Here is a 17,216-nt window from a genome sequence, read left to right on the forward strand (position 1 = left end):
ATATCAGAATAAATGCAGCCTTGGAGATAACCAAGCATGTGTATATGTAGTGTTTATATGTAAGCAATTTTTTTTATTTTTTTTGTGGTTCCAGCTTAAAAACAGTTCTTGAAATTCTTACCATTTCCCTTTGACAATTTCTATATTAACTCTGATACTTGCCTGTGTAACAGTGAGCGTGTAGTAAATCCACAAGAGAGATGCATGATGCAGAATGGATGATGAAATAAACTTTAATAAGCACAAAGAGCAATAACACTACACTTTAATGCAGAACCAAGAAAGAACTAAGGAAAACTGAGGTCTTAAATACAAAAAGGAAGATTATTAACGAAACAGCGAACAGGTGAGGACTAATCAGAAACCATCTAATCATTAACTATAACACAGGCAAAACAGTGACAAAGAAATCCATGACTAGAAGTCAAACAGAACAAGACTGTGACATGCTGAGGAAGTTTATTCTTTTAAGATGAAAGATGTTGAAAGATGTTGAAATTGGGTAAGGGACCATGAAGCCACAACTTAACCAGTGAACACTTTTAATAAGGACACAGTTAGGCATGTTGGCATGGGGCCGATGTTTGTCCGAGAACTTGTTTAGGGGACACAGTTGTGCGTGATTGTCCTTTCACACCGCGGTGCACAAGACCATCACTTGCTCTGAGGAGATGGCAGTTTGTGTTTCAGACGATAAGCACTGTTATGAAGATGCTCTGATGTAACCCAAGACATTGATTTATTGATCACATGCTGTCTTACTATATATACAGAAGTGACCAAAAGTGATGTCCGGAGGGGATATTTGTTTTTAATGACCCTACTAGTTTGATGAAACCATCAAAATATTAGGAAATATTTTATATTTTAAATATGAAAGAAAGAACAAAACACTAAACTTGATTAAGGTCTTTATCTGACAAAATTATTTGGCAAAAAAAACTACAGCTACAGGTTTTATTTTACTATGCAACAATAAAATGCATAGAAAAACAAAAAGCTCACAGGAAAAAGCATACATTGACTACAATAATCAGTTATTAATATTTCATTGATTCTCTAATTTTTGCATGTGTTCATAATTTCTTTGTATGGCAGCCTGGACAAACATTATGTCATACAATTTGGCATGTTTCATTGCGTTATCACAAATAAAACAATCAACTACACAATATGCTTTCAAAATTACAATATTTGTTGGATATATACAGTATATTAATCTTTCTGTGTTTCAGAAGACACATACTCTGTAGCCCTGCATGGTTTACTTACTCAATCTTTTGTAACGATGAAAAAATGGGCTGTTTTACTCATGTGACCTCAGTAATGTGACATTGAATTTTTTCGGCTCCCAGGTGTTCAAAACCTACTGCAATGAAGATTATGACCGGAGGAATGAAGAGGTGGACCCGGTGGCATCCTCAGCTGAGTATGAGCTGGAGAAACGGGTAGAGAAGCTGGAACTTCTCCCTGTGGAACTGGAAAAAGGTGAATAGCAGCAATGCCAGTGTCACAAAAGAGATTTCTCTGAGGTTATAAGTTTAGGATAGTTTCCATGATTGGTGACAATGGGTATAGTCATCACGCTTTTCACTCAAGTTAATATTTTTTCAGTCAGTTTTTACTCAAAACCTTATGATTACTGAGATACACTATAGCCCTTGTGACAACTAGCTCTGGTTTCCGCTATAACAGGGGTGTCCAATCCTGCTCCTGGAGGGCCACTGTCCTGCAAAGTTTAGCTCCAACCCCAATTAAACACACCTGAACCAGCTAATCAAGGTCTTACTAGGCATGCTAGAAACTTCCAGGCAGGTGTGTTGAGGCAAGTTGGAGCTAGATTCTGCAGGACAGTGGCCCTCCAGGACTGAGTCTGGACACCCCTGCTCTATAAGTTTTCTCATAAAAAAAAAATATAGTAGTGGCGTGCGGTCCATATAAGCTGTGAATGCTCTGCATACCCAAGATATTCATGGACTCTGCAATTAATATTACCACTATCTATAAATTACTATTAAATCCCTTTGAGGTGTACCATAAAGCTTACATAATAAAATGTTGGTAATGCACATGTAACTGTCCGTAATTTATTTATTTGCCAAACGACAGTAGTTACGGAGACTTCCGGGTAAGCTGATCTACAGTAGCTTTTGCGCTTTTGTTCTTTTGTTATGGAACGTCATCATTGTCTCTCATTCTCATTGGTTTTCATGGGCAGGTTAGGCTGTGAGCAGATCGCTCGCCCAAGAGGAAAAATGGGCTGCTGCTGCTAGATCTCAATCACCGAAAATCAAATTGTATTTGATACAAAACTAACTAGACTAAATCAAATGGGGAAAAAAAAAAAAAAAACTAAAACAATTTTCATAGTATTTCATTTTCTCCAAAGGGTCTATCACAAAAATTACTTTAACATCTACATGGTGAAAAATGTGCAAAAAAAGTGAAAAGTGTTTTAAAAACAGACCATTTACTATTACTTATTTGTCATGTCTGATTTAGGGTGCGTTCACACTTGTAGTTCAGTTCGTTTGGTTCATTTGGTCCGGACCAAAAAAAAAAAAAAAACATTTAGTCCTGGTCTGATTAGAGTTCAGATTGGCAATTTTATCACCGAACCAAAAGATACCGAACCTAAAGGCATCGGGATACATTCACAACCTGATTGGTCAGATTTTATGACGTATTGCCTATTTTGAGACGGAACTTACTGAACATCCAAAACAATGCTGTGTGCTGAGGTAAATGGGCTCGTTGTATGTGTGTAGCCTGCATATGATGGTATTTTGGCCAGCTGGGAACTCGTGAAGAGCTTATAAAATGTGTAAAGGAGTCAAAACAGCAGCGGGAATCCATCCGTCACACACACAAACGATCTGCTACGTGGAGACGCGCGTCTGATGCCTGTGATGGGCAAACTCGTGACTATGATGAGAAAAAAAACAATATGCATGAGGATTCTGTCCTTTTTAGGGTCTCATCTTCCTTATTTTGGTTCGTTTACATGTCTTTGGTCCGTGTTGCTTTCATATATCATTCGAACCGCACCAGAGTTCGCTTGGAAGCGGACCGAGACCCATCTTTTCAGCGGTCTCAGTCCGCTTGTTTGGTGCGCACCAGGGTTCAGATGGCAGCGTTCAGACATGTTCAAATGAACCGCACTAACAGAGCAATCGCACCAGGGTTCGTTTTAATCGAACCAAACATGAAAAGTGTAAACACACCCTTAGACTAAAATAAACTGATACATTTAAAGGTGAAGTAGGTTGTTTCTGTGACACTAGCGACACCTAATGGACATACAAAAATACAGCATATTTTGCAAACGTACCTTTTCTCATCTTGCGCCTTTGTCGACTCAAACATCACAAAAGCTCTTACGGTTGCTTGTGAAGGCATGTCTCAACAGGTAAATGTAGGCTGCTCTCAATAAAAGATCGAACATATTAGAAATAATTTTCGCTGTGTTGTTATGTGTCATGAGTAAGCAACTACATAAACTAACTCTGTCTAGAGAACGCGAGTGTCTCGCTTATTAGCTATAAACCCATTCAACGTAACTGCATCGGCCACATTTATTTACATGCACCACCAGCATACCCGGTTAAAAAAGTCACCGCTCGCCACTGCAATATAGATACTAATAGGTTTTCAGGGAAATGTTCTGCATGTATCTGTATATTTTGAGCGCTGTAAGTAAATCAGTGGTAAGCCTTGAATATCGATCAGTCATAATTTCCATCCATCCATCCAATGATTTATTAAAATGTAATTCATTCTTTCCATTTGCTCACCACTAATGCTTTTCCGTTCACTGATTTGTGTATGTTCATCTGTGTATGTCAGATGAGGACGGCCTGGGCATCAGTATTATAGGAATGGGGGTCGGTGCTGACGCAGGCCTGGAGAAGCTGGGCATCTTCGTCAAGACTGTCATAGAGGGTGGAGCAGCAGAGAGAGATGGCAGGTAAACTAAACTGCACATAGAAAGTAGTAATAGACATGTATATATCGGTATTATATCACCTTACTTTTATCACATCTGGCCAAACATCTTAGCCACTTTAGTAGACATTTTTAGAGCGTTTTAGTTTTTTAGATTAGAAAATTATTGGAAATTATTTTTTCATTATTAAATATATTATCACCATAAAAACTTTCTGTTTATTTCCAAGTTTAAAAGTTTAAAATTTTGAATCATAGACGTTTAGTGTTGCCTCAGTCTGTTGAACTGCACTGTGCCGTTTGCTGAGTGGCATTAAATCCTGAGAAATTTTACTTGTTTCGAAATTACCGAGCAACTGTCTCTTTGCTTTGCAATCAGGTTTCAAAAGGACCATTCAGTAGCCAGAATGCAATTTCCTCCACCATTAACTCTGCTGTTTCTGTGTGCAGTGTAACAATGGAGGATTCGACAGCGACATTGAAATCTTTACACTGGAGTCCTTATTTTTTAATTTTTTGCATAGAGGAATACTTATTTCCTGCTTTCAGTATTAATACATTGGCGACATTGCAAAATGCATGTGAAGGTCAAGGTGTGCTTACGCCACACTCTTTAGGTGCACATTAGGATTCAATATTGCAAGCATCTCTCTGTCTGCTTTCCCTGCATAACAGACGAGATTTGCCAGGAGCTCAATATCCAGACAGGAATCAAGGATCAAGGCAATTTGGTCAAACTCACAAAGCTCATTACAGATATCACACAGCTCTTCATACAAACACTGTAGCATTCTGAAAATTATATTATCACATGTTGCTAAGGAGCTTACTTGTCTTTGTAATCCTATGCTATCATTGTAATTCCTTCTGTCTTGTGAGCATTACTCTTTAGCTTCTAAAATGAAATAATGTGACCAACTAGTCTGAAAACATACTCGTAGAAGAGGGGTTCCTAACCGCTTTTTGTCCCTTTTATGCCCTATGACCTAAATTATCTACTTGAAGTACTCTCTAAGATTTTAAGTAATAATTACTTTTTAAAAAAATCATATTTATGTTCATTCACATCGTATAAAGAATATATTTTAATTATTTTATTATTAATAACAACAACAACAATAATAGTTGTTACATTTTATTATAAATTATTAATTTAATTAACTGTTAGCAGCTTTACACTGGTGTTTTTACAATGAAATTTTATCTTCCATATTTATGCAGCAATAAATCTTTACACATCCTTATTAAATTTTTACAATCCTTTTTTCGGGTCTTTACTTTTATCTTTACATATTTACAAAGAAATCTTAGCGCAGTCTCACTGGAGGTTTGTGTTGAAGTCTAGTCTCCTAGTCTTGATTGTCATGATTGAAATACTATTATAGAAACCTGTTTTAGAGATTGCGCAATGTCCTAATAGTGTCATTGTAACACGTTAAAACATATCCACCTTCATTTTCCACAGAATTAAGGTGAATGATCAGATCGTGGAGGTTGACGGCACAAGTTTGGTGGGAGTAACTCAGAGCTTCGCTGCTTCTGTCCTGAGAAACACGCAGGGTGTGGTTAGGTAAGATGCTCCACCAACATTTTTGGTTGTTTATTATGTTTTATTAATCCCAGGTTTCCCTTTAATGCTGACCACCAGTTACCCACATTCAAATCCTCACTGTAACTTACACAAAGCTGCTAGAATGACCAGTGTTATTTTTAGCGTATGAAATAGCATGACATGTCATCATCTTTCCCTCCCACTCAGCACTTAGGTGAGAAAAACACAGAATTCTTATTAGTGTATCTAAACTCCCCTTAGACACGACAGCAGAAAGCTTGTCTTTGAAAAGAGTATCAGCCAGCAGGAGCACTTCCCTGTGAGAAAACAAGATTGTTCATTAACAGTAGGTCTGCACAGTGTGATGGAGCATATTGTTTTTTTAAACAGATGCTATCAGTGGTATATTCTACTTCATCTGAAAAATTGACACATTGAAAATGTGGTTGATTGGAACTATGAATTTACCCTTAACCTTCAAAAGTACACTGTAAAACTCAATAAGTTCAGAATAATCAAAACATTTGAGGAGACTTGTTATCTCAAAACATTTAAGTAAACTAGCTCTATTTTTTTAAGTTAGTAGAACTTAAAATTTTTGTGACAAGTAGGGCGGGGCCAAGAGCTGTGGAAGCGGAGCAAGGTCAGTGTGGTGCACAGGTGTCTCTCATTAACAATCACATCACCGGCATCCCTTCACTCCCACAGTTCTGTAAATCCCAACATAACACAATATTAAACACTAACTTATGTCTTTCTATGTTAATCCTGTGCAAAAACACACATTAACACTTAATTTCAACATTTATTTTCCTTATACAGTTTGATGCAAAGCATGCTGGGAATTAGAAATCTGCTGCAAGTCAATCATATTAAGTTCAGCTTAAATTTTGAGTTCATGCAACTTTTTTTTCTATTAAGTACAATGAATTTTCATTATTATTTGAGTGAAACAAACTAATTTCATTTAATTAATTTCACTGTTCGGTTTTGATTCATATGGCCAGGGACAAGGTGACACAGTCTGTACTGCAAAAAAAAAAAAAAATTTGATCAGTACTTTTGTCTTGTTTTCCAGTAAAAAATATTAAAACATCCTTAAAAATAAAATAAATTCACTTGAGAAGCAAAATTGTAAAATTGTGTGAGTTTGTGTGTGTGTGTATATATATATATATATATATATATATATAATATAACAATATAATTAATATTTTTATTATTTTATTTATATTTTATGATCTCTAAACAAAAAAGCTGTAATATTATATAGTTTTTATATAGTTGTTGTCCGATTTTTACTAGAAAACATCAAATGCATCTAATACTATGAAGGTCTCACTGTTTCAAACGTACCATTTCAGCATAAGTATATTTTTATTTTTCAGCTGTCAGTCCTTCCCTGGTTTTGATTCATTCCCTCCTCCTGGTTATTTCACCTCTGTTCTCACCGATGAGGCAGTGTGGCCCAGATTCTAAATTTGTGCTAAATTTAACCCACTGTAGGAATTAAGGCAGGTCTTAAACTCTGTCTGCACCAGCGACCACCAATAAATATATTAAGATTGGCATTCTATTAAGAGTGAGTCATTGCTGTGATGATTCAGTGTTAGAATCAGGGGATTTTTTTAGCAAGTTGGCAGGAACAACTCCTCGCTGTGTGAGGCGATGCATACATCCTGAAATGCATCCTGTCACTCCAGATGTATGTGAATAAAAATGGAGGGATCTCTCTATAAGAGATCTCTGTCCCGGAGCAGTTGGGACTCCCTGCGTGTGGTACCGAGATGGAAGAGAGGACTGTTTCCAGGTCAGCTACACTGCATAAGCATCACAGGGTATTGGCCCAGTTGTTGCTTCAGATGTAGATCAAATTTGGACCCTTATCTGGTTGATTAGGACTCCATGCTGAGTGCTTTCCTGCTGGTTATCCACAACATGGATTGTGTACTGCAGAGAACAGGGTAAATATAATTGAGGGGAATTGTCTTTTTTATCTCAAATTATTTGACATGTTATGGCTTATATAATCGATAAACAGCAGACTACATTTATATCCTGTTGTGTCCAAAAACAGATATGTTGTGCATCCTAATATTATATGCAGAGACAAGAAAGTGATTTGTAGGTTAATATCTGGTTAATATAAAACCAGTTAGACCCTTTTTTTATTTTTTATTTTTTTTACCAATACTCAGTTTTTCATTCACAAACAGTTCTTAAATATGAGGTTTACCCATAAATGATGCCATTTTGGTGTGTCTTTAAAAATAGCACCCAATAATGTCAGAACACCACTGTGCATTCAATTGGAAACAAAATTCTTCACAGGTAAAGTAACTTGCAAAAATTATTTGACTTTTTATTATTATTCAAACATCTTGTAAAGCAAGATGTCACCCTTCAGAGATGAAGAATTAATGAATAACAAATTGCAATTCCTTTTGGTGCCACTAGTGGTGCAGAAATAACAAGTGTTCATTTTCAAGTTTTTGGTGCTTTAGCAGTAAATTTTTCTCTGACATTCTCAAGTAGGATTCTTAACATTTTGTACAGTTATTATGTTCACCTTGTCACAGTCATTTATCACACTGACCTCGCAAGAAGTGCCTCCTGCCAGTTTCATTGATTTGTAAGGTATATTATAAAAGAGACAATCGGTCAGTGAAGTGAGAACAAAAATGCCTGCTTAAAGCCAGACAATGCGAGAAAAGAGCATCGTTTCATTGAAATAGAAAAGAAGGGTTTTTATACCTTTCTTTATTTTAATGAATGACACTCAATTTCACCTTCTACATTTTTATACCCACCTCATTTATGTAAAATCTGTTCTGTTCTTTGTCTCCGTTTGAAAATCAATAGCCATGATCTTTTAAAGAGTTCAACAGTCGGGTTCCAGAAGTAAAAACTCCATTCATTTTCTCCATAGGGAAATTGATATTTAATGATAACTAATGCTACTGTGAACTACAAGGTTGTTAATCGATGGTGTATGCTTTTGTTGAAGCCATGAACCCACATTATTTCAACCTTTTTTTTTTAAATTACTATGTTTAACAGTTGAATTTGTGGTGAAAATTACATTACCCATGATGCTGTACAGAAAATCCCAATCAGAGAGTCGCAACAAGCAAACCGCGCCAAAAGAGCTCTTTAGCTCCGCCCACTCCCATGAAGAACTGCAAATAACGTAATCGAGTTGGTCTCCCTACACTCTCAAAATACTTAAATATGTGCATATTTTTTTTAAAAACTTAAAATAAATTGTTTCTGTAGATGCAATCGACATTTTTAAATGAGGAGTTTATCTTTCTACGTTTTTTAATTTGATCATGTTGTTCGCAATGCTTCATGGGATTGTAGTTCTTTCCCTCGCTAAAGCTGTTATGTACACAGTCTTGTACCTTTGTATTTTTGTCCGATTTTCAAGTACTTTTTTGTTTCCAATCAAAGTTTGTAATGCTATGATTCACCTTGTAGCTGGTTGGCTTGGTTCATGGCTTATAATGCTTTAATGAAGACTTTTTTTAAAACCCTATGGGAGAAATGAATGGAAAAATTACTTTCAGAACCAACGGCGCTGAAAAAGTGTGCGGGCACTGTTACCACGCTGCATTTGATCCCAAAGCCCCTCCCTTCTCATTGGCAGTTGGTGTGTCTGTGCAGGTTTGTGATTGGCCGAGAGCGTCCGGGTCAGCAGAGTGAGGTGGCTCAGCTCATCAGTCAGACTCTGGAGCAGGAGAGACGTCAGAGAGAGATGATGGAGCAGCAGTACGCCCAATACGACGCTGATGATGACGAGGTGAGCACAGAACAGGTCTCACATCAGAGCTTGTCTGAGCATGTCAGCATCTGTCTGAACAAGTTAATCAACCGTCAAGAGCCAGTTGGAGCAGGTTCAAATCTATTATCCATGATTCGACCATGCTACAAGCCTCAACCTGTTACAATTTGTCACATAAAATTCAGCAGGATGAAACTAGTTCTGCTGGTCAAAAACTATATAATCAAGTTACAACCTGTCCAGTCATATTAAAAATAATACTATGAACTGTTGGGTTGCACAGCTCTATTTTATCAAGAGATCTATTGTATATTTATTTTCTCACAATATCCTACATTTGACCATATTTTTCTACATTTGCAGCAGGACAGATAATTCCTTCTCAAAATAAATATAAATGAATCTTGAGCCCGTAGTGCCGCCAAAACACATAATATCATTGCTATCATCTAATTAAAGGGTTCACCTAAAAATAAAAATTCTGTCCTCAATTACTCACCCTTGTGTCGTTAGACATCTGTAAGACCTTCGTTCATTTTCGGAACACAAATGAAGATATTTTTAATGAAATCTGAGAGCTTTCTGTCCCTCCATAGAGATGCAACGCAAATACCACTTTTAAGGTCCATAAAGGTACTAAAGACATCATTAAAGTAATCCATGTGACTCCAGTGGTTTAACCTCAATTTTATGAAGCAACGCAAGTGATTTGTTTGCACAAAAAAACATAATTTACCACTTTATTTACAAAATAATATTTTCCAAAGCATGTTCATGCAACAATGTCAGCTCTCGCATGAACACAAAACGCATGTGTCGTGGTGCTCTCGTGAACGCGTGTTGGAGATTAATGGTTTATAATTAAAGTGGTAAATTGTTTTTTTTTGCGCAAACAAAGCACTTGCGTCGCTTCATAAAATTGAGGTGAAACCACTGGAGTCACATGGATTACTTTAATGATATCTTTACTACCTTTATGGATCTTGAAAGTGGTACTTGAGTTGGATCTCTATGAAGGGACAGAAAGCTCTCAGATTTAATTAAAAATATCTTAATTTGTGTTCTGAAGATGAACGAAGATCTTACAGATGTGGAACGACATGAGGGTAAGTACTTAAAGGGCTAGTTCACCTAAAAATGAAAATTATGTCATTAATTACTCACCCTCATGTCATTCCACACCTTCATTCATCTTCAGAACACAAATTAAGATATTTTTGATAAAAACTGATGGCTCAGTGAGGCCTCCATTGCCTGCAAGATAATTAACACTTTCAGATGTTCAGAAAGCTACTAAAGACATGTTTAAAACAGTTCATGTGACTACAGTGGTTCAACCTTAATGTAATGAAGCGACGAGAATACTTTTTGTGCACCAAAAAAACAAAATAACGACTTTTCAACAATATCTAGTGATAGGGCGATTTCAAAACACTGCCTCGAAGCTTTACGAATCTTTTGTTTCAAATCAGTAGTTCGGATCGCGTATCAAACTGCCGAAGTCACGCCCCCTCAGTGGTGAACCATTGAAATTTCGAAACACTTATGAGGTAACGAAGCCTCGTTTACTGAAATCACATGACTTTGGCGCTCCGAACCACTGTTTGGAAACAAGATTCGTAAAGCTTCATGAAGCAGTGTTTTGAAATCGCCCATCACTAGATATTGTTGAAAAGTCATTACTTTGTTTTTTAGTTGCACAAAAAGTATTCTCGTCACTTTATAATATTAAGGTTGAACCACTGTAGTCACATGAACTGTACTAAATATGTCTTTAGTAGCTTTCTGGGCATCTGAAAGCGTTAATTATCTTGCTGGCAATGCAGGCCTCACTGAGCCATCAGATTTTATCAAAAAGATCGTAATTTGTGTTCTGAAGATGAACGAAGGTCTTACGGGTGTGAAACGACATGAGGCTGAGTAATTAATTACATAATTTTCATTTTTGGGTGAACTAACCCTTTTAGTCTTCCTCTTGAAAGGAAAAACACAAATCAATTGTTCCTCCTAGACCAGGGATTTTCAAAGTGGTCCTTAAAAAAATGTACCAAACATTTACCAAATTAAATATATTGTTGTTTCATTCAGTTTTTAAGATGGAATTCATTCTGTTAATGAATACTAATCGCTAATCGCAATCATTTTATTCTAATGTTTTTTTTGTTTTTTTGCCCAAGGAAGTAGAGATGCACATTTAATAATAATAATAATCTCACCTTCCTTGGGTAGAAAAAAAGATAAACTGTAAAATTAATACAATTTTACTACATAAATATATATAGTTCCCCTTATATTTTGGCATATTTATTATTATATATGCATTATTTGGATGTCATTGGCATTAAAGATTTTGAAAACCTCTGTCCAGTGAGATTTAAATAAAGCACAAATGGAGTCTCCTGCTTCTCCTCTAGAGATTTCAGCAATGTTACAAAATGTGTTTAGGTTGGTGAGGGCTTCTTATGGAAAAACACCCACTTTGCAGCTTTCTGCTCCATGGAGAGTTGATGGGGATTGTTATATTACTAGTCACTGAGCAGTTATTTCTCATTAGCAGATCGGGGGGCGGCCTGGCTTTCCAGACAAAAGGTCTTCAAGTCTGTTGTCACGTCTGTGAGTGTGCTGCGATCTATTTTTGAAGGATAAAGAGAGATGCATTTCCATAATGCATGCAGGACTGTCATGGTGGTGGGATTCTATACGAAAGCTCTGACGACGTTGAATTAATCGCCCGCTATGATTCAGAGATAATTACATCAGTAGACCAGGCAAAGCAATTTCTACCTTGTGATTTGTAGGACACGGACAATTTAGCTTTATAGGCTCTTGTGCGGTGCAGAATGATGCAAGACTCACATGTACTAATGCAAGAGTGAATTTTCTCATTATTTGTCAGTGAGAAACTAAATTAGCATTTTGACTGATGGATATATGTGCGTTAAGTTCTCCTTCAGATTGCATCAAAATCTCACATTATAAATTTAGCCGATGTCCTTCTTATGCACTCGCATTTTTTTTATTTGTTCCTCCTCTGCTGGCTCGGATGCGGGCTGCGCTCTTGAAATAGCTGTGCGATCAGCACTGTTTTATAATTCTGGCACAGGCGGCTTCACCCGGCAGACAAGCTGCCCGTAAGGAATTGTAATGAATGTGGCAGTCCTTGCTAAAGATTAGCGTGTTTGCATGTGGGTGGGTGGGTGTTTGTTCTTGCGAATGTGCCATGTGTGTGCTTGAGTTTGAATGTGTCATATCAGTGTCATGCAAGAGGAGCCTCCAAAATGAAGGTTTAAGGCCTGGTGTGTTCAGTGAGGCAGAATGGTGTGAACCTGCCGGAGATCTTGCTGTGCTGTGGATTAGCAGCTGCCAAAACCATTCACAAGCTGCCTGCCAGCAGTAAATGGCCTTAAAACAGCAGGGTCCTGCAGGATATAGTGGTTATAAGGACGTCCAAGAAAGGTTCGGAAAGGTTAGTGGTGTTGGAACAGGTGTAAAGTGAAACACTCAGCCACTCTTATAAATATATGAATTTCGCATAATTATAAAACATCAAACCAAATAATGCTAGGCCTTTTTGTAAACTTTTATTTATTTTTTTATTTTTTTTGCAGTTAATTAGCAAACCATAACATTCATAATTTTTTTTTTTTTTATCAGTTTATCTATTGTTTAAGGATGCACAATAATTAAGTACTATATCGGTTATTGGCTGGCATTTGACCAAATTTAATTTATCATAACGGTCGATACTGGATCGATATTTATAATATTGACTCATTAAAAATCCAATACCAAACAATAATTTATAATGCTTGTCATACAAAAAACACACACACATTACATACATATAATTAGTGCTGTCAAATGATTAATCATAATCAATCGCATCCAAAATAAAAGATTGTTTTCATAATATATGTGTGTGTACTGTGTATATTTATTATGTATATATACATGTACACACATGCATGTATATATTTAACAAAAATACATTATATTTATATATAAAATACTTATATTTATATTTATATATATATAATTTTTTAAAAAATATATTAAAATATAAAATTTATATTTAAATGTGATATTGCCAATTCCCCCTGTTATTATATTTATATTACCTTTGTTTTCTGTTCTACAGATCACAAAAAAAGTTAATCTTTCAAAACGCTAATATGAAATCTTAAAACGTTAAATGTAATCTTTAGAAAATCTTAAAATTAATATCCATTTTCTTACTGTTACTAAATTCACTTGAAGCTTTTGTAACTATTTAGTTTAGTTTTTATTCTGTTACTTTTAATTATAGACAAAATAGATATTTTTTTTATAATATAAAATTCAGTAAATGGCACTTGTTTTGATATTTCGTTATCTAATACAGTGGTAATCATACATTTTTAAGTGTGTCTTTCTGTGCCACTGTATATGACCTTCTTGCAATTAGTTTCCTCAAACGTGCAGTACGGTAACCACCAGTGTGTTAAAAGGATGGTGACACATAAACTAATTGAATGTGACACTCCAAAATGAGCTAATTTGCCCCTTGACGATATCTGAGAGGTAATATCATGCTGATGATATGGAGTCTGTGTGCTGCTCTCCATGTCATCGCAATTAACATATAATGTGTGTGAGGAGATGAGAGCGAGAGACACAGATGAGACACAAATGAGACACTCAGGTTAAAGCAGTACAGTATGGCAGGGTTACATGTGGACTCCTGCCAGGCAGAATAATTTGATCTGGAAAGAAGGCCTCCCAGGAATCAGCCCTGCTCTGCAACCGGATACAAGCCCCAGCCAAGCAGAACCAACCTGTCCGTGTGTGTCTGCACATCCATCCACCTAAAAACTACAGGCAGATCCACACGCAAGCAGGAGAAATAGATGCTGCATGCTTGTTTTATTTCGAAAAGATAACAGACTAAAACTCGTTGAAAAGTTTGGGGTCAGTTATTTTTTAATTAATTCATTAATAATTTTTTTTTAAAGAAATGAATACTTTTATTTAGCAAGGAAGGATACATTAAATTGATCAAAAGTGACAGTCAGGCATTGCTACATGATTGCTAGGGTGCTCTGTATGGTTTTTTGGAATTTTGAAATGAAAAATGTGTGGGACCCCTGAATAAGACTGGAACCGTCCACATTGATTGCTCTAGTAAATGCAGTGTGGATGTTTATTCTGTGCTCAGACAGGGGAATATGCCACAGATGAAGAGGAGGAGGCAGGACAGACGGGAAGAGACAGAGATGTGGCCATTGAGGTTTTCGATTTACCTGAAAATGAGGAGATCATCTCGCCATCAGAGCTGGATGCCACCAAACTTTATCAGAAGTTTCGAGAGGTAAACCAAGAACACATGCATTTTTTTAACAATTGATCAATGAAACGAAGAACTTAACGTTTAGAAAACGTCAAAAGGTCATACAAAATATTGTCAGGTATTTTATTTATTTATTTTTTTTGCTATTTTTGCAATGTCTAAATACAGATTAAAATAATCATTTTTTTTTTTTTAAATAATAATATAAAAATTAAAAAAATTGAAAGAAGTAGACATTAGATATGTAACTAGTTTTCATTTCAAGATTATTTTTAATGTTAGATAATAGTTTATATATTACATATATACAATACTGTTCAAAAGTTTGGAGTCAGTACATTTGTTTTAAAAGGAAATTAATACTTTTATTCAGCAAGGATGCATTAAATCGATCAAAAGTGATTATACAGACATTTATAATGTTACCAAAGATTTCTATTTAAAAAAAATGCTGTTCTTTTGAACTTTCTGGACATCAAAGAATCCTGAAAAAAAAAAACATATCAAGGTTTCCACATAAATATTAAGGAGCACAACTCTTTTCAACACTGATAATAATAAAAATAATAATAATAATAATAAATGTTTCTTAAGCAGCAAATCAGCATATTAGAATGATTTCTGGAGGATAATGTGACACTGAAGACTGGAGTAATGATGCTGAAAATACAGTTTTGACATCACAGGAATAAATTACATTTAAAATATATTAAAATAGACTACAGTCATTTTAAATTATAATAACATTTCACAATATAATAATAATAATAACTCCAAACTTTTAAATGGTACTAGTGTACATATCAACATTTCTCAAAAAAAGAGATCTGTGCCACTAATCATGTTTAAAATGTGTACCTTATTCATGGCAAGTTCTTACTGCCAACCTGCCTTGACATCTTGATCAGCCTGGTGCTGATGAGAGACCATTTTCTTTCTATATAAATATTGCATCCCAAAGCTCACTCCTTCTTCCCCAGTAGTCTTTTTCCCGCTCCCTCTCTCCTGTTCTTTCTCTTGAGTGAGAGAGAGTGTTGTCACGCAGAAAGAGAGCCTCTCTGGTCAGTTCCCTTTGAGAGGAAGATTGTCCCTGATCATCAGTCATCTTTCATCTACTCTCTCTTATCCCTTTGTGTCTACAGCTGCAGATTAAACACACTGTCACTGAAGCTGAGATCCAGAAACTCAAGAACAAGGTAAGAGGCTACTGTATCTGCTAATATGTGTTTCCCCCCACAAATGTAGTTAAGCTACAAATTGGTTGTTGTTGTTTTTTCAACTGGAAATTACACTATATTGAAGGAAAAGAACAACTGGTTTTATTGCTTTTATTTTTTCCTTTATAGTATACTTAAGACTTTTTATTTGTTGTCAATTATCATTAATAAAGGAAGAGGAGAGTGCATCTGCAGGGCTCATTGACCTCAGACAGGCTGCAAAAATCAGTGTTATTTTAGTATTATTTCTATACTGTTATAGCATTTATTAATATTTTAAATATATTTCATTTTTATATTTTCAGTTTTCATTTTAATTTTAGTTTAGGTTTTAGTAATTTTGTAATGTGCCTTTTGTTTTTTTAAATTCTATATAGCTTTAATTTTTATTTCAGTTTTATTTTTTGTAACTTTAGTAATTCAACTTGAACTCGTAACATAAGATATTAGACAAATGAATATTAGAAAAGGCTTTAAGTTTTTCATCTAATATATATTTAATTTTATTTCAGCTTTTTTTTTTTAAATTTCCTAAAATGATTAAGTTCGCTTTTTTTAAGTGAGTTTCAGTTTTAGTTAACAATAACAGCATTGGGAATTTTTTTTTGTTGTATTCGACTCAAATCAGTTTTGTTTTTTGAAGTCCGAACAGCAATTCAGAGTCATTCAGAGCATATTGCATATGAAACATCATACAATGTGCACAATGTGATCTCCAAATATGCTATTTTTCTTTACTCACACTCTCCACATTGACATTCACTATGTAGTGAAAAGTGAATGAGTGAATGAGTCAGCGGTTTTGAGTATATGCATGAATGCATAAAGCACCTTCTCTCAATTCAGCGGTGAGATGACGTGATAGACATGAGCAGAATCAAAATTCCCAGCTTTCCACACTGACAGCTACTCTCAGTTGTTGTCTGAAAAAGTCTCTTGGCATAGTGCTGAAGCTTACATCATTACTATTCACCCTATTCTTAAAGGATTAGTTCACTTCAGTATTAGAATTTCCTGATAATTTACCATGTAATCCAAGATGTTCATGTCTTTCTTTCTTCAGTCGAAAAGAAATTAAGTTTTTTGAGGAAGACATTCCAGGATTTTTCTCCATATAGTGGACTTCAACAGGGACCAACGGGTTGAAAGTTCAAATTGCCGCTTCAAAGGGCTCTACATGATCCCAAACGAGGAATAAGGGTCTTATCTAGCAAAACGATCGGTCATTTTCTAAAAAAAAATGAAAATTTATATACTTTTTAACCAGAAATGCTTGTCTTGCACTGCTCTGTGATACGCCACGTATTATGTAATCATGTTGGAAAGGTCACGCGTGACGTAGGCAGAAGTACCGATCCAGTGTTTACAAAGCGAATGTGCAAAGACTAAGTC

At 35.6% G+C, this 17,216-nt stretch overlaps 1 protein-coding gene across 15 annotated transcripts in view; it reads left to right on the plus strand.

Annotated features, from left to right (window-relative positions):
- ppp1r9a (protein phosphatase 1, regulatory subunit 9A) overlaps positions 1-17,216 on the plus strand; it is a 66,088-nt gene that overhangs the window by 24,926 nt on the left and 23,946 nt on the right. For all 15 annotated transcript variants that reach the window (XR_007926567.1, XR_007926566.1, XR_007926568.1 and 12 more), the window contains exons 3-8: positions 1,356-1,488; positions 3,847-3,967; positions 5,411-5,515; positions 9,164-9,299; positions 14,476-14,628; positions 15,750-15,803. Coding sequence is in view for 11 of the 15 variants with exons in the window: in XM_051873169.1 (XP_051729129.1) it covers positions 1,356-1,488; positions 3,847-3,967; positions 5,411-5,515; positions 9,164-9,299; positions 14,476-14,628; positions 15,750-15,803 (702 nt within the window). In the remaining 4 variants the exon portion in view is untranslated. The remainder of the gene's footprint in view (positions 1-1,355; positions 1,489-3,846; positions 3,968-5,410; positions 5,516-9,163; positions 9,300-14,475; positions 14,629-15,749; positions 15,804-17,216) is intronic.

The sequence above is a fragment of the Ctenopharyngodon idella genome, chromosome 19 (assembly GCF_019924925.1).
Source record: "Ctenopharyngodon idella isolate HZGC_01 chromosome 19, HZGC01, whole genome shotgun sequence".
NCBI lineage: Eukaryota > Metazoa > Chordata > Actinopteri > Cypriniformes > Xenocyprididae > Ctenopharyngodon > Ctenopharyngodon idella.